The 26,198-nt window shown below is 47.8% G+C and overlaps 3 protein-coding genes across 4 annotated transcripts; 1 reads left to right on the top strand and 2 right to left on the bottom strand.

The window, feature by feature from the left end:
* Positions 1 to 1,646: 1,646 nt before the first annotated feature.
* On the bottom strand, positions 1,647 to 7,169 carry LOC103189980 (zinc finger CCCH domain-containing protein 10). The gene is made up of 2 exons (XM_007910577.2): positions 7,037 to 7,169; positions 1,647 to 4,973 (listed from the first exon to the last, which is right to left on the bottom strand). The coding sequence occupies exon 2, from the start codon at positions 4,925 to 4,927 to the stop codon at positions 4,280 to 4,282; it is 648 nt and encodes a 215-aa protein (XP_007908768.1). The 5' UTR covers positions 4,928 to 4,973; positions 7,037 to 7,169; the 3' UTR covers positions 1,647 to 4,279.
* Positions 7,170 to 10,034: 2,865 nt separating this feature from the next.
* Positions 10,035 to 18,484, bottom strand: LOC103189981 (zinc finger CCCH domain-containing protein 10). The gene is made up of 3 exons (XM_007910578.2): positions 18,367 to 18,484; positions 17,578 to 17,707; positions 10,035 to 13,588 (listed from the first exon to the last, which is right to left on the bottom strand). Exon 3 carries the CDS (start codon positions 13,539 to 13,541, stop codon positions 12,795 to 12,797), a length of 747 nt encoding a protein of 248 aa, XP_007908769.1. The 5' UTR covers positions 13,542 to 13,588; positions 17,578 to 17,707; positions 18,367 to 18,484; the 3' UTR covers positions 10,035 to 12,794.
* Positions 18,485 to 21,123: 2,639 nt separating this feature from the next.
* Positions 21,124 to 26,150, top strand: LOC103189982 (zinc finger CCCH domain-containing protein 10). Of its 2 annotated transcripts, none has more exons than XM_007910580.2 (2): positions 21,124 to 21,214; positions 23,735 to 26,150. In XM_007910580.2, exon 2 carries the CDS (start codon positions 23,782 to 23,784, stop codon positions 25,000 to 25,002), a length of 1,221 nt encoding a protein of 406 aa, XP_007908771.1. In that variant the 5' UTR covers positions 21,124 to 21,214; positions 23,735 to 23,781; the 3' UTR covers positions 25,003 to 26,150. The 2 variants fall into 2 exon arrangements, with proteins under 2 accessions (XP_007908771.1, XP_007908770.1); XM_007910579.2 differs by having other exon boundaries at positions 21,124 to 21,232.
* The last annotated feature ends 48 nt before the right edge of the window (positions 26,151 to 26,198 follow it).

Raw genomic sequence — 26,198 nt, 5'->3', positions numbered from 1 at the left:
AGCTTGCCATTGATATTGCTGTCTCGCAACTAACCATTAATCGTAAAAAATGAACTTATTGTTAATTTGTGCAAATTTAAAAAATAAAGTTTCCATAAATTTGATAAGAATTGTCCTAAAGATTGTCATTCCTTCTCTCACCAGCGACTGCCAGCCTGTGAGGATGACAGAGTAGATAGTGGGAGATTGAAAACCAGGGGTCACACCTTAAAATCAGAGGCAGCCCTTTCACACTGAGTTGAGGAAGAACTTCTTCACTCAAAGGGCAGTGAATGTATGGAACTCACTACCCCAAAGGGCTGTTGATGAATATTCAGGACTGAGATAGATAGATTTCTTATTGCAAAAGGGATTAAGGGATATGGGGATAAGGCAGCGTCAGGTTATTAGCTGGAGTTAGATGAGAAGATCAGCCATGAATGAATGGCGGGCAGGCTCGAAGGACTGAATGACCTACTCCTGCTCCTACATGTTATGTTAGATCCATTCACATTTTCAAGATGGAGGTAGATAAATATTTGTTAGGTCAGGGTATTAAGGGATATGGGTCAAGGGCAGATAACTGGTCTTGAGGTGTCAATAGCGTACTCCTGTTTCTAGGTCTATGCATATGTACCTATTTATGCGGATGATACCAAACTAACTCTCTGCCTCCACCATCGACTGCAGGACCACTACTATCCTCACAGACTGCCTGTCGGATATCAAGTCCTGGATGAGAGTAAACTTCCATCAGTTGAATGTCAACAAGACCGAGGCCCTCCTGCTTTGGCTCCCATCAGTGCCACCGTACCTCAGGCGCTGCCAGCATTACCCTTCATGGGTGCACTCTACACTTCACAGAGCCAATACGGAACCTTGGTGTCTTATTTGATCCTCAACGTCCTTCATCCCCCACATCCGTACCATGACTCGCTCCGCCTTTGCCCACCTCTGCAACATTACATGGCTCCGTTACTGTCTCTCACTGCAGGCTGCCAAGACTCTCATGCTAACATTCATCACAGGCTCAGGCCCAGACTCAACTACACAAACTCCCTGCTTGTTGGCCTTCCCAAATCCTCCCTCCACAGGCTGCAGATCATCCAGAACTCTGCAGCCCGTGTCCTCTCCCGCTGCTCCGCGACCCTATCACCCCCATCCTCGCCCGACTGCACCGTCAAAACCCTCCATGGCCTTGCTCCTCCCTACCTCCGTGACCTCCTAACCCCTACCAACCTGCCTGTTCCCCTCTTTCAGCGGGCTCCAGCCTGCTTCATGTTCCCCACCTTGCCTGCCCCACAACTGGGGGCGGGGGGGTCTTCAACTTCTCTGCCCCAACTCACTGGGACTCCATCCCACAGTTCCTCCACCTCGCCCCCTCCCCGCCACCGATCCCGACATTAGCTTGGGTACGGATCCCTGACTGTCCAGTGCTTTGACCTGAAAGGCGCTATACAGATGTAATATGTTGTTGTTTCTACAACCATTTTTCCTCCCTCCTGATGAATACAGCGCTGTACAAACTAGCAGTTTTACTATCCGAAATGTGTCAGCTCAAACCCAGGTCCCTATGGTAAAGAGAGTTTTAACTGCATCACCAACTCCCAAAAGTAATTGATCTATTTAAGTGCAACAATGTACACAAGGAATACAAAACCAACAGACAAAGGAAAATGTACTTTTATTGTTAAACACTCAACAGAACAGGCTTCCATAGATATGAAGGCGAAGACATGTTTCTTTGCTTTGAAAAGAACTACAAATAAACAAGGTACACTTAATAGCATAGGACTGTATAGGTTCTGTTGTCCTACAGGTCTATCTATCATTGGAAACATTAACCGTGCTTGGGATGGAACAATCTACATTGTAATCGCATAGAAAAGTGTTAACCGTAGCAATGACTAGGCAGCAATCAACATACACATTTGTAAATACTGGGTCATTAAATCCTTCCAGCCTGAAATATGAAGCTATAGCTTCATAGAAGTGACGATCGGCCCTTTTAATTGCAACACCAACTCAAGTGGCCAATTGGGAGTTCTCGAGCCACTTTAACAACCATTTCATTTAATACGAAATCCAGTGTAGGAAACTAACAAAAACAAATTAGGCCAGGCGTAAAAGCAACATTAACAATTTCTGAAATATAAAATGACCAGGGTCTTGAGGACTTGACGCCAGACAATAAGATACTGAAATAAAAAGCCTTGTGCAAAGCCAAATTCAAACGATGGAACAAAACCAGTTGGGATTAGATAACATTAATTGCTGTATTTATTAATTAATCACAAACTAATTCCACACATTTTTCAGGTACATTTCTCCAGGTGCAGATGTTGAAACCGTTTTGATAGAATCTCATTGAGCTTTGTTGTTGTGTTTTTACCTGCTGTGTAGATTTGGTTTAGGCTTTAAAACTATCCCTCTACACTACAAACATCCACCCAACTTACAACTTGCCTTCTAAACCACCTTAAGAAAAGTCCAATTTTGTACAACTGGTTTCTTTTGTAGGAAAGGGTTAACAATAATCGCTGAATATTCATAAGCAAAGAATTGCCTGCTCCCTCTCTTCTCTCAAATAAAACCGCATACAGCTCACTTTAGCTTAAGCAATGGCCACAATTTTGAATTAAGACGCAATAGGGGAGAAATCAAAACCATCAGAATACTGATCGACTGTTTTTCTTTTGCTTAAAAATGTAATGTTAGTACTGACAAAAAGTAGAACTCAAGGGTGGTGGGGGCGAAGGGGTATTTTGGAGTACAAGTGTAGGTGGCAGCACAGATCAACTCACGGTGCCAGAGACATTACAGCAGAAGGTCTCCATCATTCTCACAAGGGCCCATTTGTATGTGCCAAATAGAAGCCAGCTGCTACAGGAGAGAAATTCCAAGAGCAAGTTACCAGCAGTTACACTTCTAGATATTGGGAGCCACCCTCCCTCTCAAGTGGGGAATGCTGCATGGAAACCCTAAAGGAGCGTTGAAGGCAGGAAGGGAGGCGTCAATTAAAATGTATGTAACATAACTGGGAAACTGCTAAAGCTAGTGGGACAGAATTCTCTGTCCAGAGTCTAACGTGGCTATGAATAGTTACACTCATTCTACTATTACAAAGCTAGTTTTAATGTAGAAACAGTACACAAAGTGACATGCAGTGGCCCTAGGCTCCCGCCATTACAAGAAAGCCACACGACAATTGCCATAGACCAAAAGACCACCAACCCAACAATAATACACTATGTACACTATTAAAAACAAATGCCTTGTTTATCGTGTCTTTAAAGTCACATTCAGAGTTAGAGTTGGCTGGCTTGCAGATCAGACTTTGTTCCCAATAGAAATCAATTAGCTAGAGAATAACAGGAGGATATACGCAAGCGAAACAGAGGAGATACTAGTAGGAAGGGTTTAGTAAATGGCTTTAGCACAATCATGGGATTTGAATGACATAATAAATCAAGACAGTGAAACTTGGCTGGATTTACAAAGCCATTAGGGCCCCAAGGACAGTGCTACAGGCAACCACCCACTCCGTGACAACTTTTATAACTATAGTACATACATAGCACAGCCATTGGAGAGCTTCGAAGTAGTTAGCTCAGTTTTGCCATTGGGTTTTTGCACCTTGCTACACAGCGCCCAGATTTTCGTAGACCTAATAGGGACGTGAAGAAGCCATAGATGGCTATGCTCTAATTATTGAAGTTCAATTTATTAATAAAATCAATTTTGATCATCTAAAACCCATTCTTCCCTCCTTCAAACTACATCTGTATTAACAAGCCTACATTTCCTACGTTTCCTGTGGGTAGTGGAAGGGGTTGGGCGAAAGCATTCAAAGTTGTTAAAAGTGCGACTTTGGTAAACGGAGGGAAAGATATTATACCATTTCATTGATTTTGATGGCTCTCCCTCATTGCTCCCCTATGCTATAATTAAGCCAGGCATTCGGAACATTTGCAAGAATGAAGAAAAACACGCTACAAAGATCTAACAGTTGACCTGAAAGTACAAATGTAACAGGTACTGCAAGACTTTTAAAACTGAGGTTTCCTGATGTTGAGACTATGGAATCAATGGCCATCAATGTGGTAATGCAGCGCTATCAATTGTGAGCTTACAGGTCTTTTATAGGTCAATTTGGGTGTTTGGATATACAAAGCAGAGCCTCAGCACAACCTTCTCAGATAGGACTGAAACTAGACGGGTTTCTTTATTGATTTATTGACGTGACAAAAACTCCGAGGGACCTCGAGTCATGCCATTTTCAGGCCACTGACTTTGGAGGTCACTGACTGCCAAATCTGGTGGCTGTGGCAGAAGCCGTGCTGGTCATCATGCCCATCTTCAGTTGGCTGCGCATATTGCCGTTCTGCTCCAGGAGGACATCATTGGTGGCCATCAGGTTTGATACCTGCTTTTGGAGATCATCGACGCGCTTTTGCAGCATGAGATTCTCTTCCTTCAGGACACGGTAGTCGGACATTCCCTGACCCTGCATGCCTGCATAGTCGTACACCTCATACCCCATGTCTTCCATCCTTCTCCTCTTCATGTGGGGGTCATAATCATCATAGGGCATCATTTCATAACCCCTAGCATAGTAGTCATCATATCGATCATATCTACGTACCATAGGGGGAACCATCTGGTTCTGCGCCAGAGCTCGGTTGTCATATTCATACTCATCGCACTTGACGTGCAGGAATTTACACTTTTGGCCTCTTTGGCAATCACCCTTCTGATAGTCGTGGCAGATGGGGATCTCACCTTTATTAACCGGCAGATCAGAAGATGAAAGGCCAAGGGTGGACATCTCACTACTGTCTGGGTGACGGAACTTGCAGCGCTTACCGCGGCTGCAGACGTTGCGCAGGTAATCTCGGCAAATGTCCTCGGTGCTGGGGCCAGCCTCCTCGGTGCCGTTATCGGGCATTTTTAAAGCTTATAGCTGCGCTGTTTAGCCAAGGCGCGACAAGCAACTGCAAAAGAAAAAAAAGGCAGGTCTTTATAGAGAAGGCGCAACTGACTCACTTACAAAGTAACTGTTGCTCATCATTCCACAATGACATTGAATTCGGAGTAGTTGCTGAACTCTCTTGCAGTGCAATCACATCTGTGATGGTTTGTATCAAAGAGGCTGTTGTGACAGGCAATTTGTTTATACAAATGTGAATTAATCACAGAACTCACAAGTGAGCGATATCAGCAAATGCAATGGGTGCAAAAAATACATCCAAATATGACTACTCAATGACGCCTTCAAAATACATTCATTTGTTACAAAAAATTTAATCTAAGGCTGTGCGAAGTTGGTAAAATGCCATCTCCAAATTGGCACTAGACACACAGTTCTTAGATCTGGTGTTGTGTTGAGTTAGCCAAATTTAGCTGGGGGAGAATGGGAAGGGGGAGGTGGGGGAAAACAAAATATATTCAGTGACTCTGCTGGAACATGTGAATATTGTTTGAAGAAAGGATGAGGCTCAATTCCAATACACCTTATAAACATTCACCATATAAGCTCACAAATGAAGCCGCTTGAGCAAAACACCAGCCGGCAGGTAACATTACCTCGGAGCAGGACTTGGAAGTGGAAGGAGAAGGAATTAATCAAGTTGTGCTCTCTTGGTGCACTACAGTATAAATCTTTTCTTACAAAATGTGCTAATGCCCCATAGTAATCTGCATGCGCTAAATTACCAGACAGGTGCAGTGCAGTTAGACACTTCCCTGCTGAGCGGGGAGTGGGGAAATAAAAAAGAATTCCCATATGCACAGTACCTAAATGCAATCTACTCAATTTCTTGAGGCATTGGAGCACAAGGCCAACCGCAAATGCTGAAGAGAGAAAATACCTTAAGACAAAGTTCTCATGCAAGAAACATGTCTTGCGGGTTGATCAATTCGTACTAAATACGACTAAACCACCGTGTCTTGAGAATGGTTCACTTCCTTCCAGTCAGCTCTCCCAATTAATACGTTATTGTTCAGATCAACCTTTGTACAAAGCTTTCCAGCTAAAAACTGTAAAATGTCACGCTCTCTGCGGCATAAGGCCCACATAATTAGAGAATGCACACACATACACTCTGCAAATGAGTGAATAATTCAACTGAGAAGCACAGAAGCGGTTACTGTACGAAATAAAACATTTTGGAAAGCTGTTCACCCCGAAAAAGACAAACTAGTAACCAACAAAGCCTGAGCGGCTACAAGAGGGGCTCAAACAGGCACAACTCAAAAAAGCTTCTCCCACCGTCGTTTTTTTTAAAAAAACAAAAGACCTTTTAACAGTCTATATTTGTTTTGCACATATTTTTTCAAAAACGACAGCTTTTAAGTCGATATATATATTTATTTAAATATAGATTAAAAAACTAATATTAAATACTATAATATATGGAACAGTCGATAGATTTGTATTTATACATAATTTTTAAAACGACAGCTTTCACAGTCGATATATAAATATATTTTAAAAAACTAATATTGAATATTATAAGATATGAATGTTATAATATAAAATAATCGATAGATTTGTTTTTATACATTTTTTTTGAAAAAAAACAACTATTAATAGTCGATAGATACACATATATTTAAATATATATATTTAAAAACCCACAGCTTCACGAGGAGCGCAAATAGCGAACCGAACGAATGCAAAGAGAATGGTCTCTCGCCGCGTTCGCTAAATGCGTCCCTAATGAACCCTAATAATATTCCTTGTCATTTGGAGGGAAAAGCGGGTAAAATCCGCTCTCATTCCCCCTTTACTCGACGGCTGACTTCGCCCCCGGGAGTTTAGCGCGTTCCCTCCCCCCCCACCCCCCTCACTATGGGGGGGGCGGGAGGGGGAGTCAGGCCTAGGCCCGCAGGCTTCAATGGCGCCACTAGGCCCCAGGCTTCGCGCAGGGAGAAAGTCTCCCTCAGCCGCCGCCGCCGCCGCCACGTCTCCCCGCTCGGCGCTGCGGCTGCCCCGGGTGTGCGGGCCTGTGTTTGTGTCTCTGCCCAGGTTTTCGGGGTGGCGGGCAGGGGTTACCTGGCCGCTCGCTCGCTCTGCTCTGCTCCACGCCACTCCTTCCCTCACCCTTCCGACAGCTCGCTCGCGCACAAAGAGGCCAACGGACAGCGCCCTCTCCCGCCAAGGCGGCTCGGCGCCAAAGAGCCGCACAGCGCAACTGCTCCTCCCAGCCAAGAGCGGCCTCGAGACTCGTTCACAAAAACGACAGCGCCCCCCTCAGGCGCCCGGTGAAACAGGGCAACGCCCCCACCCAGCCAAGAGCAACGGGCCTCCAGCTCATTCACAAGGGAACTATTGTCCTCTTTCCTCCCACTGCCCCTCCCCCCAAAATACTCCTCTCCTTTCCCTCCTGTCAATGAGTGGTGATCACTCTCTGTTCATTGTTCCAAATAATATTTATATCACCAAATACTGAGCCACTTTTTTTCTTAGTTTCAAACATACTTGTTGTGCCCAGATCTTACGTGAAGTCTCCAACCCCCCAAAAATTGGGAGTTATTATTACAATTATTATTGGAATATTGCTGGTATTATGGCACCTACAACACTGAGGGATTGGTGTCATGTGTAGTGACTGCATTTTTTTTTGTCGGTACGTAGCGACCATTTTACACAGAGGAAAGGTTCCACAAGAAGCCATTAGGTGTCTGAGTATCTTGTCGTCGCTGAGACATCAGATGAGGAAGATATCCCTTCGAATCATCTGATCCCGTCCTTCCAGAACACCCATCCACTCTACCTTCCTCCCATCACTGCGTCAAGTTTAAAACAAGTCCCACTTCCTGGTCTCAACCAACCTTCCTGGTAACCTGGAGTCCTGCAGCTTAGTGGTTAGAGCACTCACCTCGCAAGTGAAGACTTTGATTCCCGGGCAGGGCAAAATGTTGGGCAAGTTTCCTTTACTCCACATGCATGTTTACCTAGCAGTGAGTAGGAACCTGGCTGTCAGGCAATGGGTGGACCACTTTTCTGGAGGTAATAATTATCGTCGTTCGTCTAACACTGGGGATAATCCTTGTTGTTCTCCACATTGCTTCTGGCCCCTTCTGTTACATCAACCGTACTCAGTCAATAATCTTCCAGATAAATTGGTCATTCTCTTCAAGACTGTTTATGGGCCTTTCTGAGATGGCACAATGTGCTTGTTTCGTGTGTGCACCCTATTTTGTGTTCTGTTTGGCAAGAATGTATTAGTGTTACTGTTTGCCATCATGTTTCCTCACCTGCAAAGGGGGGGAAGGATATCAAAACCACAATCTTTGACTCAGCAACTGAAATCACAGAAGATTTATAACCGTTGAATCCTGCAAGTGGAGGGAAGGGCTTTGCACTGTACCGCAGGATCACTGCTGGCTTGGCCAAGTTTAGCTAACTTAGTTTAAAATCCAAACCTCTGCTGTTCTGGCCTATATGGTTTGGCAATTTTTGCCTTGAATAATTATCCCATCTCTCTTTGTGTTCGTCCACCTACTGCCAGCAGGCGAGATAAACTTTCAAGCGTTGGATTCGTTAGCTCATTTGTTATGGTTTTTTCTCAGTTTTTATTGTGGCAAAAAGCAAGCCGGGTGCATCTTAAGAGGATGAAGACCTTTGAAGGCATGTATGGTACCCACACAATTTACTTAAAACTGTGTGACACCAGCTGACATTCATCTTGACATTCTCTGGGCTGTATAGCCACCTACAAAAACACAATCACTTCACTGTGAAGCTTTGAGATGTTCTCCTGCTGTGAAAGGCGAAATGCAAGGATTAATATTATTAATATTATTACCTTTCACACCAGAGCAGCTGAAATGTCTTCCTTTTTCCTCGCCTGAGGATTTTCCCATTCGCTGTGGTAAGCAGGGCCCTTGACTGTGTCCGCCCTATTTTCCGCACCTCTTCCCCGAACCGTGATAGGGTCCCCCTAGTTCTCACCTTCCACCCCACCAGCCTCACATCCAACAAATAATTCTCTGGCATTTCCACTACCTCCAGGGTGATCCAACCACTAAACATGTCTTTCCCTCCCTCTCAGCATTCTGAAGGGACCATTCCCTCCGTAACTCCCTGGTTCATTCCTCCATCAACACCAACACTTCTTCTCCTCCCTTGGCACCTTCCCATGCCAGCGCAGGAGATGCAATACCTGCCCTTTCACCTCCTCCCATACCACTGTTTAGGGCCCCAAACAGATTTCAAGTGAGACAGAGATTCATGTGTACTACCACCAATGTAGTTTACCGCATTCACTGCTCACGATGTGGTCTCCTCTACATTGTTGGAGACGAAATGCAGATTGGGTGACCGATTTGCTGAACACCTCCATTCTGTCCGCAAGTACAACCTTGAGCTTCCAGTTTTTTGTCACTTCAACTCTCCCTCCCACTCTGACCGCTCCATCCATGGAATCCACAGCGCAAACTTGAGAAATAACACCTCATTTATCTGCTAGGGGCCTTACAGCCCTCTGTCCTCAATATTGATTTCAACAATTTCAGACCATAACAGCTCACCTTCCCCCTCCCCTTCTTCTGTCACCAGATCATCTGGGTCCCAGACACACCTTTTCTCTCTGGTCAGCCTATTTTGTTGCTATTTCCCTCCTACCCAACCTTTTATTTTGCATTATTAACACCTCTAGTCCCATTTTGTTGCAATCACCCTTTGTTTTGCATCATTAACACTGCTGTAACCCTGTCCTCTACCCCATTTTCTCCTTTGTCTTCCTTGCCCCTCATAGTCAGCCCTTTAAAACCTCTCCCTCCCAACATGCCCCAGTTGTGACGAAGGGTCGTGGACCCGAAAAGTTGACTCACGTTCCTTTCTCCAGAGATGCTGCCTGACCCGCTGAGTGTTCCCAGCAGCTTCTGTTTTTGTTTAATATCATTATTAACTGATTTCCAGTCCGAAGTGATAAAAATTGAACGATGGTCCAATGGTCATAGAAAATGCGAATCAACAAAATCACTTCCACGAACAGCGGCCAAAATGAAAATCCTCCCAAAACAAAAGACGACAATGTGTAGACGCATTCTTGCTATAAGAGACTGAAAACTTTAATAAGACTTCTCTTCACACCAAGGAGTTGTTTTGCTCAGAACTTTTCTATTATTTCAGTGACAAGTGTAACAATCGTTAATTATGGTCAAGAAAAGCCAAAGCGATTACAAAATGGCTACAAAGTCAACGTTGAATATAAGCATTTCTTTTTGTTTAAATCACGTTCCAAATTTGTTGGATAAGCCGTTCCTGTTATTTGCAATTCAAATTTTTTTTAATCAAGTTTCATCCAAACCTACTGCCTAGAATTGAATTCCACCGTACAGTGAACAATGCTTGCGTTCATACCCGTGCACTAACGTAACTAAGTCTCAGGCTCACGTAATCCTTAATGGAACATGAGACACAAAAGAATCCCACCGCGTTTGCTTACTGAAGTTGAATGTACCCAGTGCTAATGTAGCATTACCTAGCTAATATATTACCACACCCACTGGGAGAAAAGCCTGCATTTTTAAAAGCAGACAAAATAAACTGGAACTTTTTTTTTGGAAGGGCTCTTGAACTTTAATTTATACACAGCACCAAGTACATACACAACACAGTCTGCGGGCATGCAAGTCTAGAAGTGGAAGCGAGTGTCCAGCGGGCCACGTGCAAATGTTCTGTAGAGGAAGAAATCATTTGCACACAGTAGAAGCTGGAAATTAAAGTAACGAGTGGAGTGCTCCGTTCACTGAAGCGAGACGGAGAGGATGAAGCTAGCATGTGTGAGCATCCTAGTCACTCTGCTACATTAGAAATCAGGAGGGGCGAGCGGTGAGTTGGCAGAGATGCAACTGGTAATGACGGCATGGGTTGCTGCTGTACACTGTAGACGGTCAGCGAATGGGTTGTTTTCCAGAAATCGGGAATTAAGCATTCCCTCAGATTAACCAACAATTTGTGTGAGAGTGAAGGGAGGAGTGTCCCTTACTGGCTAACGTACAGTACAGGGCTGTAATGGTGCAGGTACCCTGAACAGAGACCCTAATACGACCATCAAGCTATCTGTACAAATCCCACTTACAGGCTTGGATGTGCCAGGCGGGGGGGAGGGGGGGCTGCGGGAGAGAGTGCCTTCCTTACAAACACATTCTGAACTCAGTTGTTTCTAAAGGTTGACTCTGTGATCCCGTGCAGTGTTAATAGCTGCTTCTGATCAGAAAATCAGCCCTACCTGACCACGAACACATCCGACATTCACACACGATTGTAGAAGTTTAGAACGGTGTTTTTTTTCCCCCAAAATACAAATTTCACCAGGTCTGACACCATTAGACATACTTTGTCCCCATTTGGTCAGCCTTATCATACACTCTATAGGAACAGCCTATATTCCCTATACCCACCCTCTCCATATGGTCAGCCTGTACTCTGTATACAATCCCTGTGCACTCTCCATGTGGTCAAGTCTGTACAATCAGCTGGACCCTTCGAAACGTTTTATCAAGAGAAGGAAAGAAACACATTTAGGAGATGCTAATAAGTTTACACAACATTTTAAACCTAAATCCTTGTACATAATCATTACCTAATGATCCATTTCTTGATCAACTTTTTTTTAAAAAAGGAAAAACTAACAAAAAACATCACTTTTTATAAACCTTAATCTTCCGGTAACGGTGGAAGAGGAAAAGGGAGTTTTAGGAGGGCAGGAAAAAGAGGGAAGGGGAGAGCTGGAGAGAGGATGCACAGACGATAATCAACACGTGGGAGGCCAAGCTGTAATTTAATGGGTTCAGAACGTCAGGTGAACGTTGTGATGAATCACAGCATTGTAGGCTATAGCGTTAGCTATGTACGCTACACACTTCAAGGGTGGCTTCCCCCCCACTGAAGATTTTATTGAGCTGTTGTACACTTCATTAAGAGTACATTGCCTTAAAAGTCAAACTAGCACGTTTGACTCTTTATACCCACCTATGTCAAATTTTTCTTGACATGGTGGGAGGGTGGGTGGGGGAGGGGCAAGCTCCTGTTCAGGAATTGTAAAACTCCCACACTATGTACTGAGCATGCGGAGGCGGCAACTCAGGAGGGAGGCCCGAAAGATCTTGGATTGTGATGTTGGAAAAAAATGAAAGTACTTTTGCGACAGGTACTGTATATAACTTTTTTGGGGGTAAGTGGTGAGGAAGGGAGGGGGTAGGACAGAAAAGCTACTTACACACTACTTAAACACACAGCTCCAAATGAAGACTGAAGGACTATTCAAGAGAAAGGTACTAGCAGCCTGGAAAAAAGCTTGTAGTATGTTGAGAAAGAATCCTACTAGTCCCAATCACATTTACCAAAAATTAAAATGAACCTAGCTTTTACACATAAGATACCCTTAATCAGGGAATTTTTTTGTCAAATGGCCACAATAGTTACTTCCTGCATGTGGGCAAAGAATGCAGAGAGCAACTAACGTGCATTAGCACTCCCTGCACTCAGCCTTTGCTCAAACTGACCAGGCTGGGTCTGGTGGGGCAAGTGTTCATTTAGAGCTCTCCAGTAGGACAGCGGTTTACATTGAACACGGGCGAGGGCCGAGTTATAAATCTCATGCTTTCGGTGCACATGAAGCAGGCTCCCAGCATTAACCTGCTCAGGTCTGGATGGAACGAGGGGCAAATCGATAAGGCTTTTGACGAAGCGGGGGTGTTGGGTTGGGGGGGGGGGGGAAATTAGAGGAGAGAGAGAGAGAGAGAGAGAAAGAATTTGATGGGCTTAAGTCACACCTTGCTCAAGAGTACTTCGCCCAATGTCATTGGGAGGAGAACTGGTCATTGGGTGCGTATGCTGCCGTGGCGGTGGGATAGGCTGCCGTGGCGGTGGTGTAGGCCGCCTGGGCGGTGGAAACCATCATCCCCACCTTCACCTGGTTGCGAAGCTGTGCGTTCTCCTCCAGAAGCACCTCGTTGTTGGCCATCAGGTTCGACAGCTGCTTTTTGAGTTCCTCAATGCGCTTGCGCAGCATAAGGTTCTCCTCCTCCAGGTAACGGGAATCCGCTGGGTGGTTTGGCGGCACATCGTACTCGTAGATCTCACAGCGTGGGTCATCCACTCGTCTCCTCTTCAGGTAAGGGTTGTAATCATCATAGCGGGCGTTGCCGTACATCCCCTGGTACGGATCGTAGCCGCCCATCAAGGGATTGAGAAGCTGGTCGTGCGGCATTCGGTCCATCCCGCGACTGTCATAATCGTACCCGTCATCACGTTTCACGTGCTGGAACTTACAGCTGGCCCCGCGCATGCAATCGCCCCTCTGATAGTCGTAGCAGATGGGGATCTCACCCTTGTTCATGGCCTGGTTGCTCAGCTCGTCGGTGGCCGGGTGGCGGAACTTGCAGCGCTTTCCGCGATTGCAGACGTTGCGCAGGAAGTCTCGGCAGACGTCGTCGTTGCTGTTGGAGGTGGTGGTAGTCGTGGTGGTGGTGCTGCTGGTACTGGTGCTGGTCGTGGTCTCGGCAGTGGTGGTCCCGCTGTTAGTGGCAGCGTCAGTTTCTGCCATTTTCACAGCTTATTTTCTGCACTGCGGTCGTTCGTTCGACAAAGTAACTGCAGGGAGAGAAACATAAGCCATGTTTAGAGAATGTGTCCACAGTAACCATAATGTGCTGCTGCGTTTCGCCCACACAATATTCAGTTAATTCCTATATTCTATGAAGCGCTTTCAGACGTCTCGAAAAGGCGCTGCATCAAATGCAAGAATTATTATTATTACTCACTCATGGTCAGACCCAGGTATAGCTGTATGGAAGCCATACAATATGGGGCAGTGAATATCAACTCTCTAAAGTCTCAGCAACAAGGCCCTTCCCTATGGATCGGTTCTTATTAAAGGCAGTGACTCACATCTCCTCTAGCACCCACCCTCCAACACTCTGAAGACCATTCCTTATGGACTGGGCAAGCACCAGCACGCCATTCAACTGGCAACCAAATCCAGTTTTACCCACAGCCACACTATACTTCCTGTAGATTTGCAATCTGGAGGCCAAACCCTGACTGATTGATTCCCTCTCTCTCATGCCTGTTTACGGGACGTCGCTGTTTGCAAATTAGCTGTTGTCGTTTTCTACAAACACAGTCACCACACTTTACAGTAAACCGCGTGAAGCATGCTGAGATGGCCTAAAGACTTCTGAATTGTGTTTCTTCCTCTAATAAGTTAGGCATTTGCTAAGTATGTTTCCACTGTCTGCATGGTTTACAACTTCTAGCTTTCTGTCGTCACCACAGTCACTCCTCTCTGAAATACCCTCATTGATTTGATTCAGGTAATTTACATATAAGGAAAAAGCTAAGAACCAGCAGTGATGGGGGGGGGGGGGGAGAGAGAGGGGGAGTCTTGTCATTCAATCAGAGAACATTACTTTTAATTCAACTCTCTGTGGTCAAAGCAAATAGCATCAATGTACTGAGAAAACGCATGAGAAAGAGAACAGAGGGACTGAGGTGGGGGGCTCTTGTAGAATATAATTACTAGTGTGGAATATAATCATTAGCATGGAGTTGAGCCGAATGGTCAGTTTTCATGCTGTATTACTATGTAACGACTTATATTTATACAGCACCCTTCAGGTCTCGATTCGCTGATAACCAACTTCCTACCAATGACACAATATTACTTTAAATTCCATCTGCTTTCATTGAACCTTCCTGGGCTCCACCCAGCAGCTTGTTTTAAATGTAGCATTTAGCTTATAGAGGTCACAAATAACTATATTTAGGAATGTGAAAGGTTGTAATAAAGTAGGAATTTAGTAGAATTACATGAAAAGTGACACACGTGTGGAGGAAGGGATGCCAGTGGTGATTCTTGCACAAGACGTGACATCAGTGATGACACATTTTTTTTCAGATCTTTGCTTATCTTTGGCCTCTGAGTGATTGGGTCCAGATCCACATTATAACAAGGCTCCTGCAATCAATAGCTGCTAAAAATTACAGAAGAGGATCTCCAGGCCACAAAAACTCTCTGTTCAGAATTGTCATTCAGGAAATAAGTAAAAAATGTAGGTATGGCATGGGGCAGGAAGCTAAAGATCCCGCCAACAAATACACAACAAAATTTAATTCAATCCATGACTGTTTGTAGGACACTATTGGGCGCAATTGGTTGCTGCGTTCTGCCCACAAAATACAGTCACTGACTTTACAATATATTGTTTGAAGGGATTTGAGACAAAGACTTGATAATCATAGAATTATACAGCACAGAAGGACGCCATTCGGCCCATCCTGTCTGTGCCGGATCTTTGAAAAGAGCTATTCAAATCAATCCCACTCCCCCCGCGCTCTCCCCATAGTCCTGCAAACTTGTCCTCCCCAAATAATTATCTATTTCTCTCTTGAAAGTTGTGACTGAATCGGCTTCCATCACCCTTTCAGGCAATGCATTCTAGATCCAAACAACTCGCTGTGTGAAAAAATTTCTCCTCACCTCCCATTTCTTTAAACAACTATTTTAAGTTGGTGTCCTTGGGTTACCGACCCACCTGCCAGTGGAAATTGTTTCTCTTTGTTCACCCGATCAAAACCCCTCATAATTCTGAAAACTTCTATTAAGTCTCCTCTTAATCTTCTCTGCTCCAAGGAGAGTAATCCTCGCTTCTCTCACCTCTCCTGATAACTGAAGTCCTTCATTCCTGGTACCATTCTGGTAAATCTGCATTGCACCCTCTTCAATCCTTCCTAAAGTGTGGGGCCCAGAACTGAACACAGCACTCTTTCTAGCTGAGGCCTAACTAGTGTTTTATAAAGGTTCATCATAATTTCCTGACTTTTGTATTCTATGCCCTATTTATAAAGCTGTTAAAAAAGCATCCCATATGCTTTAACAAATTTATCTACCCTTCCTGCCACCTTCAAAGATTTACTTGTATGAACCCCCAGGTCTCTCTGTTCCTTCACCCTCTTTAAGACTGTACCATCTATCTTATATTGCCTCTCCTCATTCTTCCTTCCCAATTTATCAGGTAGATAAAGCTGTAAAAAGGGCAAATGGGATACAGGCTTTTATAAATAGGGGCATAGAGTACAAGGTTATGATTAACCCATATAAACACTGGTTAGGCCTCAGTTAGAATACTGCGCCCGGTTCTGGGCACCGCACTTTAGGAAGGATGTTAGGGTATTGGAAAGGGTACAGAGGAGATTTACGAGGATGGGACCAGGAATGAGGACCTTGATTATGAGGAAAGGCTGGAGAGGTTAGGATTATTCTCATTGGAGCAGAGATGGTTACGAGGAGACCTGGTAGAGGTCTTCATCATCATGAGGGGATTTGATAGGTTAGAAAGGGAAAAACTGTTTCCACTGGTGGGTGTGTCGGTGACTGAAGGTCACATATTTAAAACGGTCTCTAAAAGAAGCCGAGGGGAGGTGAGAAGAATTTTTTTCACGCAACGAGTTGTTCGAATTTGGAACGCATTGCCTGGAAGGGCGGTGGAGGCCGATTCGATAACTACTTTTAAAAACACGGTGGATGGGTATTTGAGGAGGACGGGTTTGCGGGTTATGGGGAAAGGGCCGGGGAGTGGGATTGACATTACATTGCTCTTCTCAAAGAGTCGCACAGACTCGATGGACCGAATGGCCTCTTTTTGTGCTGTACGATTCTATGATTCTAATGCATCACTTCGCATTTCTCCACATTAAACTTCATCTGCCAATTGTCTGCCCATTCTACCAGTCTGTCTATGCCCTCTTACAGTCTGCTACTATCCCCCTCACCGTTGACTACTTTTCCTAGCTTAGCATCAGATGCTATATCAAATGCAAGGATTATTATTGTTTAAAAAACGTATTATAAAACTTACCCTGGTATCCTGGCCAACAATTATGCAGATAAATTGTAATGGCTATTTGTGGGACCCTGCTGTACGCAAAATGGCTGCCAGTACTGTCGACAAACACAATTTGTCCATGCACATCCTCTCAACATGAAAGGCTGTGTTGTGTATACGTGTATATTGTATTGTAAATTATATTGTGCTGTAAATTATGTTGTACTTGGCACGACTGACAATCCTTGGTACTTTCTGCTGACTAGAAACTGTCAGAAAAAGGCAACCAATATCAATTCTTATGTTTGACAGAGAGCAAATAAACAACTTCTCTCAGTTCAAATGTGCTCAAAAGGATTCCGGAGTGGCTTCGCTGGTAAAAGTGCAAAATTAAATCTACAATTAAAAATAAAAGCCAATTTTAGCTATGTGAAGCATCTGGTTTACATTACAATAGAATTCATCAGGGTGTCCCACCCCACCACCGATTGATGGTCCCAACCCACCCAACAATCCTCCAAATGAAATCGCTCGCTCACTTTACGGCGGCTGTTTGTGGGATGTCCCTTTGAATAAATTGGCTGCCACTTTCGCCTGAAAAATAGTCACTATGCTTCATAGTAAAACACTATGGAGAGCTTGACAATGTGATAAGACGCCTTATCAAATGCACCATGATCAAACTGGCATTTACAACCCGTAATAAACCCTCGGGTGAGATTTGTTTTTTGTTAATAAAAAAATAAGCGACTTCACCTGGTTCTCGAAACTCAAAGCAACTGTGGACGACAGACAAACAAGACAGACACCCTCTCGCGCAAGGCGAAGGACTCAAACGCAGTGGATCTGGAACACTGAACTCCACAAAATAAAAAGGTTGGAAAAGCTGAAAGGCAAACAGAAAAAAAAGTTAATTAATCTACTGTTTTATCAGAGAGAGAGTCAGACACACACATCCACACACACAGGGAGCAGCCAAATTCAGTCAGGCAAGTGTGAGTGACTGCTTTCATTTTCCTTTTTGGCGCCTCGTCTTAAAATGTCCTCTTCCAGGGGAGGGGAGTGGAGGAGGTCGGTGACAAAAAGAGACGGGGGAGGGGGGGGGAGGTCTTTTTTTGAAAAAAATAGAAAAACAATTCAAAACATGAATGGTGAAAAAAACTTTTTAAAAAAATAAAAATCAATTTTAAAATGTTCATATTTAATGAAGAATCCGTCTCCCCGCGAAATCCCCAGGACCGCTGTGTAAGACGGTTGGCCTCGAGGCCAGTGAGGAATCGGTCTGCGAGGACCAGGGGGCCTCGGGAGTCAGGATCCGGGTGCGGCCGGGCAAGTGCGCTCGGGCTCCGGGTGCGGCTCTCTGGCAAGCCCGCGGCTTCCATGGCGCCACTAGGCCGCACGGGCTTGGCGCGCGGGAAGTAAGTCGCCCCTCAGCCGCCGCCGCCGCGTCTCGCTGCTCAGTGCTGCGGCTGCCCCCCGGGGCCACCCCTGTGTGCACCTCTGCACGGGGTTTGGGGGGCGGATGGCCCGCGGGGAAGGGGTTACCTGACTGCTCGCTCGCTCACTCGCTCTTCAGGTGCCGCTCCTTCCCTCACGGATCCCTCGCTCGCGCACAAAGAGGCCAACGGCCAACGCCCGCCAAAGAGCAGCACAGCCGCTCCTGCGCGGACAAGAGCGGCCCCCGCCATCCACCCTCGCGGGTCGTGGAATTAAAAGCAACAGCGCCCTCAGAGCCCCCTCCGGCGCCGACTGAAACTGAAACAGTTTCCTTCTCTCTCAGAATCACTCAAATGACTACAATAATAATAATAATAATAATCCTCGCGTTTGATACAGCGCCTTATCACGTCTTCAAGACGGCTCAAAGTGCTTCACAGAATATACTGTAAAGTGTCGTGACTGTATAATTTGTGAGCAGAACGCAGCAGCGCACAGCAGCGTCCCACAGACAGTCGTGGATTGAGTGACCAAACTATTATTTTTATTTTTTATTTTTTTAAGGGATTATTACCCCCAGAAAAGTGATCCGCCAATCAACAAACAACAGGGTTCCTATTTACTGCTATGGTAAACCGAGGCATGTGGATTAAGGAAACTTGCCCAACATTTTGCTCTGCCTGGGAATCAAACCCAGATCCTCTCACTGTAATAATGTAACTAATAATAAATACTACTGCTTATAATAACTATTAAGAAACAAATAATAATATAACTAGTAATACAAATGCTACTATTAATAACAACTAATAATATAATTTGTCCACAAATACAGTCACTCCAATTCACATTAATCCTGCTTTGGGACGTCCTCACGACATGAAAGCCGATATACCAAATGCAAGGATTATTATCATAATAATAAAGACTACTACTGCTAATAAATTACAAATACAGTAAACTCCTGATAACTCGACCCCGGCTTAACTTGTCAGTACTACTTAAATCATCATGCTGTCAATTTCCCGGCCCCATTTATTTATGCATTTATGCCCTAACTTACTACTTTGGATAACTCGTCATTCAGCCCCGTTCCCTTGCAGTTGGCAGGAGTTTACTCTAATAACTTAATAGAAAAACTAATAGCTAGTAATGACAAATAACTAATATTAAACTAATAATACAACAACAACAAGATTACATTTGTATAGCGTCTTTCAGGTTGGGAGGACGCCCCAAGGCACTGGACAGAGTACAGCATTTCAGACCTGAGCTAGGGTTGGGGGGGGGGGGGGGGGGGGGGGAAGGGAGGGGAGGGAAAGGGGGGTGGCTAATGGCACATCAAAGAGGAGGATTTTGAGGCGGGACTTGAAGGAGGTTAAGGAGGGGGCGAGGCGGAGTGACTGGGGGATGGAATTCCATAGGTTGGGGGCAGAGTGGCTGAAGGCTCTCCTGCCAATGGTGGAACGGGTGGGGCGGGGGACGTGAAGCAGCCAGAGCCGGCTGAGTGGAGGGAACGGGTGGGTTGGTAGGGGGTTAGGAGGTCACAGAGGTAGGGTGGGGCGAGGCCATGGAGGGCTTTGTATGTGAGGACCAGGATCTTGAACTGGATCCTCTGAAGGATAGGGAGCCAATGGAGTCGGGCGATAGTGGGGGAGATGGGGTCACTGGAGTTTGGTGCGGGAGAGGACACGGGCTGCAGAGTTAGTTCTGGATTATCTGCAGCTGTGGAGGGAGGAGTTGGAAAGGGCGTTTGCGTAGTCGAGTCTGGAGGTGATGAATGCATGAACAAGAGTTTCAGCGCCTGAGGGGTGAGGTAGTGGCGGAGTCGGGCGATGTTACGGAGGTGAGGGAAGGCAGAGCGGGTCATGGCTTGGATGTGGGGAAGAAGACAGTTGAGGGTCGAACAAGACACTGAGGTTCCTGACTGGCGGTGAGTTGGTGAGTTGTAGTGTACACCATGGAGGGTGATTCTCCCAGAGCCTGAGGTGCTGAGGCGCTGGTGTGAGCCAATCAGGAGCCTCAGTCTTGTTCACATTCAACTGTAGGAAATTTGCCCTCATCCAGGACTTGATGTCCGACAGACAGTCTGTCAGGACAGCAGTGGTCCTGGAGTTGAGGGTGAGGGCAGATAGACAGTCTGTCAGGACAGCAGTGGTCCTGGAGTTGAGGGTGGGGGCAGAAAGATGGAGTTGGGTGTCATCCACATACACTTGGAAGCATAATAAAGTAATAAACTGATAATGAAATAATAAAAATCCCTGTGTTTGATGTAGCACATTAATTATGATTATTTAATTATCAATTATAATCATTATAATTATATGTAATATTATTATTACAATTATTAATAATTATCAATGCAAGGATTATATTGTTATTATCACATCACCGAGGCATCTCGGGGCACTTTGCAAGATTTACCGTAAAGTGTGTTTTGTAGGCAAACGAGTTTACCATCAGAAACCAGGGGCGGTTTTTCCCCCAAAGGGGATGGGAATCTGGAACCCTCTCCCTCCCCCCAAAAGGCTGTGGATTATGGTGGATCCAATCACACTGTCCAGACTGAGGTGGAGATGTTTGTGAGGTCAGGGGATCAGGGGATCAGGGGATACGGGGCAAAGGGGGTAATTGGGGTTGAGGTCCAGATCAGCCGTGATCTTCTAGAACAGGCTCGAGGGGCTGAATGGCCTCCTCCTGTTCCTGTGTTCCTAAAGCTTTGAATACACGAGGGAGAAGGCAACAGGAGGTGGTGGGAAAGGGTATCTGTTTTTGCTTTCGGCTCTCCCGGAGGCTCTCCCCGGATGGAGAAAGCGCTCTGGGTGCAAGTTGTCGTTGTTGCTGCAGCTCCGGCGCTGGGAGGACCGGGCGCCGCCAAGTGGTCGCGGGACGCTCTTGGCTCGGAGGACTGCGGTTGGACTGTGCGCGCGCTCTTTAGCGTTGGAGGAGTGAGTGAGTGAGTGAAGAGCTGCAGGTAAATGGCGGCCCCGGGGCCGCGCTGCTGTGACTGCAAGTTGTTGTTGTTGTTGTTGTTGTTGATGATGGTGACAGGGCGGCCTCCGGCGCTTCTTTATTCCTTTAAAAACACAAATAAATGCAGAGAGAGAGAGAGAGAGAGTGCTTTATTATGTGTGGAGTTGAGGAGGTATTCAAATCCCTTCCTGCCCTGTCCCCCCCCCCCACCCACTGCCCCCCCCACCCACTGCCCCCCCCCACCCACTGTCCCCCCCCACCCTGTCCCCCCCCACCCACTGTCCCCCCCCACCCACTGCCCCCCACCCACTGCCCCCCCCACCCACTGCCCCCCCCCACCCTGTCCCCCCCCCCACCCACTGTCCCCCCCCCACCCACTGCCCCCCCCACCCTGTCCCCCCCCCCCCACCCACCCACTGTCCCCCCCCCCACTGTCCCCCCCCCACCCACTGTCCCCCCCCACCCACTGTCCCCCCCCACTGTCCCCCCCCACCCACTGTCCCCCCCCCACCCACTGCCCCCCCCACCCACTGCCCCCCCACCCACTGTCCCCCCACCCACTGCCCCCCCCCACTGTCCCCCCCCCACCCACTGCCCCCCCCACCCACTGCCCCCCGCCACCCTGTCCCCCCCCCACTGTCCCCCCCCCACTGTCCCCCCCCACCCCCACTGTCCCCCCCCCCACTGTCCCCCCCCACCCACTGTCCCCCCCACCCACTGTCCCCCCCCACCCTGTCCCCCCCCCACGGTCCCCCCCCACCCTGTCCCCCCCCACCACTGTCCCCCCCAACCACTGCCCCCCCCACCCACTGTCCCCCCCCACCCACTGTCCCCCCCACCCACTGTCCCCCCCCACCCTGTCCCCCCCACCCTGTCCCCCCCCACCCTGTCCCCCCCCCCCACCCTGTCCCCCCCACCCTGTCCCCCCCACCCTGTCCCCCCCACCCTGTCCCCCCCACCCACTGTCCCCCTCCACCCTGTCCCCCCCCCACCCACTGTCCCCCACCCACTGTCCCCCCCACCCTGTCCCCCCCCACCGTCCCCCCCCACCCACTGTCCCCCCCCACCCTGTCCGCCCCCACTGTCACCCCCGTCCACCCCCGCTCGGCAGCTCCGGCCTTCCTGTTCGTCCCCCCCCCGCCCCCCCGCTACACCCCGGGACTCTGGAACTCCCTCAATCCTCCCCCCCCCCCCCCACCTAAAGAGCTTCCCCTTTGATCATGGCTTGTGGTCTCCAGCCCCCTCCCCCCCCGACCCCTCCCCCCCACCGCGAGGCGATCCGGGGCAATACTCTTGTGTGAAGGTTCGCTGTGTAAATGTCGTTGTTGTTGTTATTCCGGCGCCGGCGCCGCATAAATGAATACGTTCCGCCCACAATTCCGCATTGTTCGTTGTTTTCGTTTGTGGGTTTTTCGCTTACGCTTCGGTTTATTATCGTCTTCAGCGGAGTTTGTTTTCCGGAATAAAATCCCAGAGCAAAAGGCTCCCAACGCAATGGGGTCCATTTGGCGGAATCAGATGTCTTCACAGTTTCCACCTGCTCCCATTTTCTTTGCCAAGAATTGGATGATAATAATCCTTGAGTTTGAGAGAGCGCCTTATCGTGTCGTCGAGACATCTCAATGTGCTTCACAGGATTTGCTGTAAAAGTGGCGTGACTAGATTTTGTGGGCCGAACGCGGCAGCCGATCACGCACAGCAGTCGTGGATTGGAGTGACCAAATTTTCTGGTGACCAAATGAGAATTCTCGCTCTTCATCTGGTTCATTCTGGAGCGATCACAAATCTGGGTGTCTAAAACTGACATTTTTAAAAATAAGAATAATAATTACAACAACAACAATAATAAACCTTGCATGTGATGGTTTTTAAAATAAAGGGCATTTTTGTAAAAACTCCTGGATTTCATATAGCGCCTTATCCTGCCGCCAAGACGTCTCAATGCGCTTCTCAGAATATATTGTAAAGCGTAGTGACTGTTTTGTGGGTGAAACATGGCAGCCAATTGCATACAGCAGTGTCTAACAAACAGTCGCGGATTGAGTGACCAATTAGGATTATTTTTCGGAGGGATTATTCTTGCGGTTGTTGCGCTGGGGCGGAAGCGAAGGAGTTTCTCCGGCTCAGACACGATTGGCTACGATTTGTGGAGGAGACTTCTTTGGGGCGGTGGGGATGAGCTGAGAGTAAATGGCAGAGGCTGAGCGCCATTACGCTGGAACTCCATTCCACAGTCCCTCCGCCTCGCTCCCTCCCTCACCTCCTTCAAAGCCCGTCTCAAGACCCTCCTCTTCGACCGCGCCTTTGGTCACCCTCCTAACCCCATCCTCCCTGCTCTCCACCCCTCCTGATCCCAACCCCCAGCTCGGGGCCAAATCGCTGACCGTCCAGAGTCTTGGGACATCCTCCTGATGTGAAAGCCAAATTGCGTAAATATGATGTGTTGTTGTTGCTGGTTCTCATTTCATGGCAGGAAGGAGTATAACATGGGTTTCTTTTCTAGATGCTTCTGGGTGTGGCCTGTGACCGGTGTGGGCGGCCGCGGTGAAGATGCCGGACAAAGACGGTTTGTTTGTCGGTTGCGGCAGTGGTGGGGACGAGGCCAGCCAGAGCTCGGACGACACTTGTCGCGACTTTCTGCGTAACGTGTGCAAGCGCGGGAAGCGCTGCAAGTTCTCGCACCCGGACATCAGCCAGGTGGGCGACCTGGGCGTCAAGAAGAACGAGTTTGTCTTCTGCCACGACTTCCAGAACAAGGAGTGCGTCCGCGTCAACTGCAAGTTCATCCATGGCACCAAGGAGGACGAGGAGCACTACAAGACACGGGGAGAGCTCCTGCCTCACCTCCGGCTCACCGTGGCCGCCGGCCTTGGCCTCTCTCCCTCCGACCTGTCCTTCAAGAAGGGCGAGATTCCCATCTGCCGCGACTACCTGAAGGGAGACTGTCAGCGAGGCAACAAGTGTAAGTTCCGGCACCTGAAGCGGGACGAGTACGAGCATGAGGCCAGGGCGGTGGAGAGGCTGGTCCGGGACCCGACGCTCTCGCCGCTCGCACGACGCTACGAGCTGCTGGAAGAGCTTTACGACACTGATCGCTTTGGGGATTACGAGCTGGCGCTGAAGCGCAGGCGAGCGGAGGGTCTGCGGTTTGAGACATACGATTACGCCCTGTCCGCCCCGCGGCCCATCGACTACCGGCTGCTGGACGAGGAGAACCTGGTGCTGAGGAAGCACATGGAGGAACTGAAGAAGCAAGTGGCCAACCTGATGTCCACCAACGAGGTGCTGCTGGAGCAGAACGCTCACTACCGTAACCAGACCAAGGTGGTGACGCTCACCACAGCGCCCAGCGTGTCCGAGCAGCCGCTGGTAGCACCCACCGTGGGCACCATCACCAACTACAACCATACCATTGCCCAGACTCACACCACGCTGAGCAGTCAAGCCCTCCAGCCACGACCCGTCACCCAGCAGGAGCTGGTGGGCACCGGGGTCGCCCCCGGCAACGTCCAGCCCGGCAACGTCCCCCCTCCCCCCACCGGGCCTCACCTCAATGCGGAGATGGCTTCGCTCCCGGCCGCTCTGGCACAGAGCCTCGCTCAGGGCATGGCCACCCCTGTCTCCCTGGCTCCCGTAGCTGTCTCGGTCGCTCCTGTGGCCGTTTCCATCGCCCAGTCTCTGCCAGGAATCACCATCAGTCACACCACCACCCCAATGGTTAGTTATCCCATCGCCTCACAGAGCATGAGGATCACCACCATCCCACACTGAGGGAGGGGCCTCACCACACTGAGGGGAGGGGAGGCCAAGGCTTCAGGGGAAGGTTAGACTTCCTCAGCTAAACAGGATTCTACCCCGTGTCTGATTCTCTCTCTTCCTGTGCCCCCAGCCCCATTACACAGCCACCACTGGCAAATGAGTGCGTCACTTGGTGCTCATGGGCGGGGTAGAGATTGACATGTGAACAGATTTCTCTGAAAGATGTCTGCAGCAAATGATCCCCCAGAAAGAAACTGCTGAACCAAACCTTCCCTGATGGTTCGCTCCCCTTCCCTCACCCCCTCTCGGCCTCTGTCATCGCCCGGTTTCTCAGCTCACTCAGTGTCTGTGCTCGAGCCGGGCTGTGCACATTTCCTCTGCTCACCTTTCACCCTCGATCCATTCGCCTGTAAACCTGACAGCGACCAGCGAAGATTTTCTTTCAAAGTACGCAAATACTTTTTAAAACGAGGATTTTTTCTATTTGCATATTTTGGTTTCTTTCTCAAAACGCTTTGTTAAATATTTATTCCACATTATCTTTTTCTTTCCCCAAATGTGTCTTGCCCAGCGCCTTGGGACCTCTTCCTGATGTGAAAGGTGCTGTGTAATATAATTAATATAATTATATTACTGTAATATAATTTGTTTTTGTTACCAGCTTCGAGTAGTTATTGCAACTGAGTTCCATTATTTTCAAATCATCATGAATTATACTTTTAATTTTTATATCTTAATGCGTAAATTCCAGCAATTTGTATTGGGATGGGATGAAAATATTGGAGTCAAATTGTGTCCAGACTGAAACCAGTAGGTTAAGTCTCCTCACTGGGAAAAGCTGATGGTAAATAATGTGTTCAGCTGGTGAACACATTATAGCTTGTTGTAGCTCACACCTTGCCCGCGGACTGGACGGGGGGGTCAGAGTGGTCGAGGAACACAATACGACATTGCGTGTGTGGGCTGGCAGTGATGTGTGTCAGCGGGAGACTGACTGACCCTCGCTGTTGGGATCAGAGCTTTGCTTCAACCAACACCAGGCCGGCTCATCGCTGAAGCAAACAGACCCCGGCAGTGCTCGGTAACGTATTTTACATTGAGCTGTGAAACCAGCAGAATAAACCAGTTTGAAAAGAGAAGTGAGTGCCTGGACAGTGTGTTTAATGCGCGTCCTGTCCACCCCGGCTGCCTGGAGTTTTCCCGCTTTA

This window comes from Callorhinchus milii, unplaced genomic scaffold (genome assembly GCF_018977255.1).
Source record: "Callorhinchus milii isolate IMCB2004 unplaced genomic scaffold, IMCB_Cmil_1.0 Scaffold27, whole genome shotgun sequence".
NCBI classification, from domain to species: domain Eukaryota; kingdom Metazoa; phylum Chordata; class Chondrichthyes; order Chimaeriformes; family Callorhinchidae; genus Callorhinchus; species Callorhinchus milii.
Note: the sequence above shows the minus strand (reverse complement) of the source record. Positions and strands in the feature narration are given on the sequence as shown.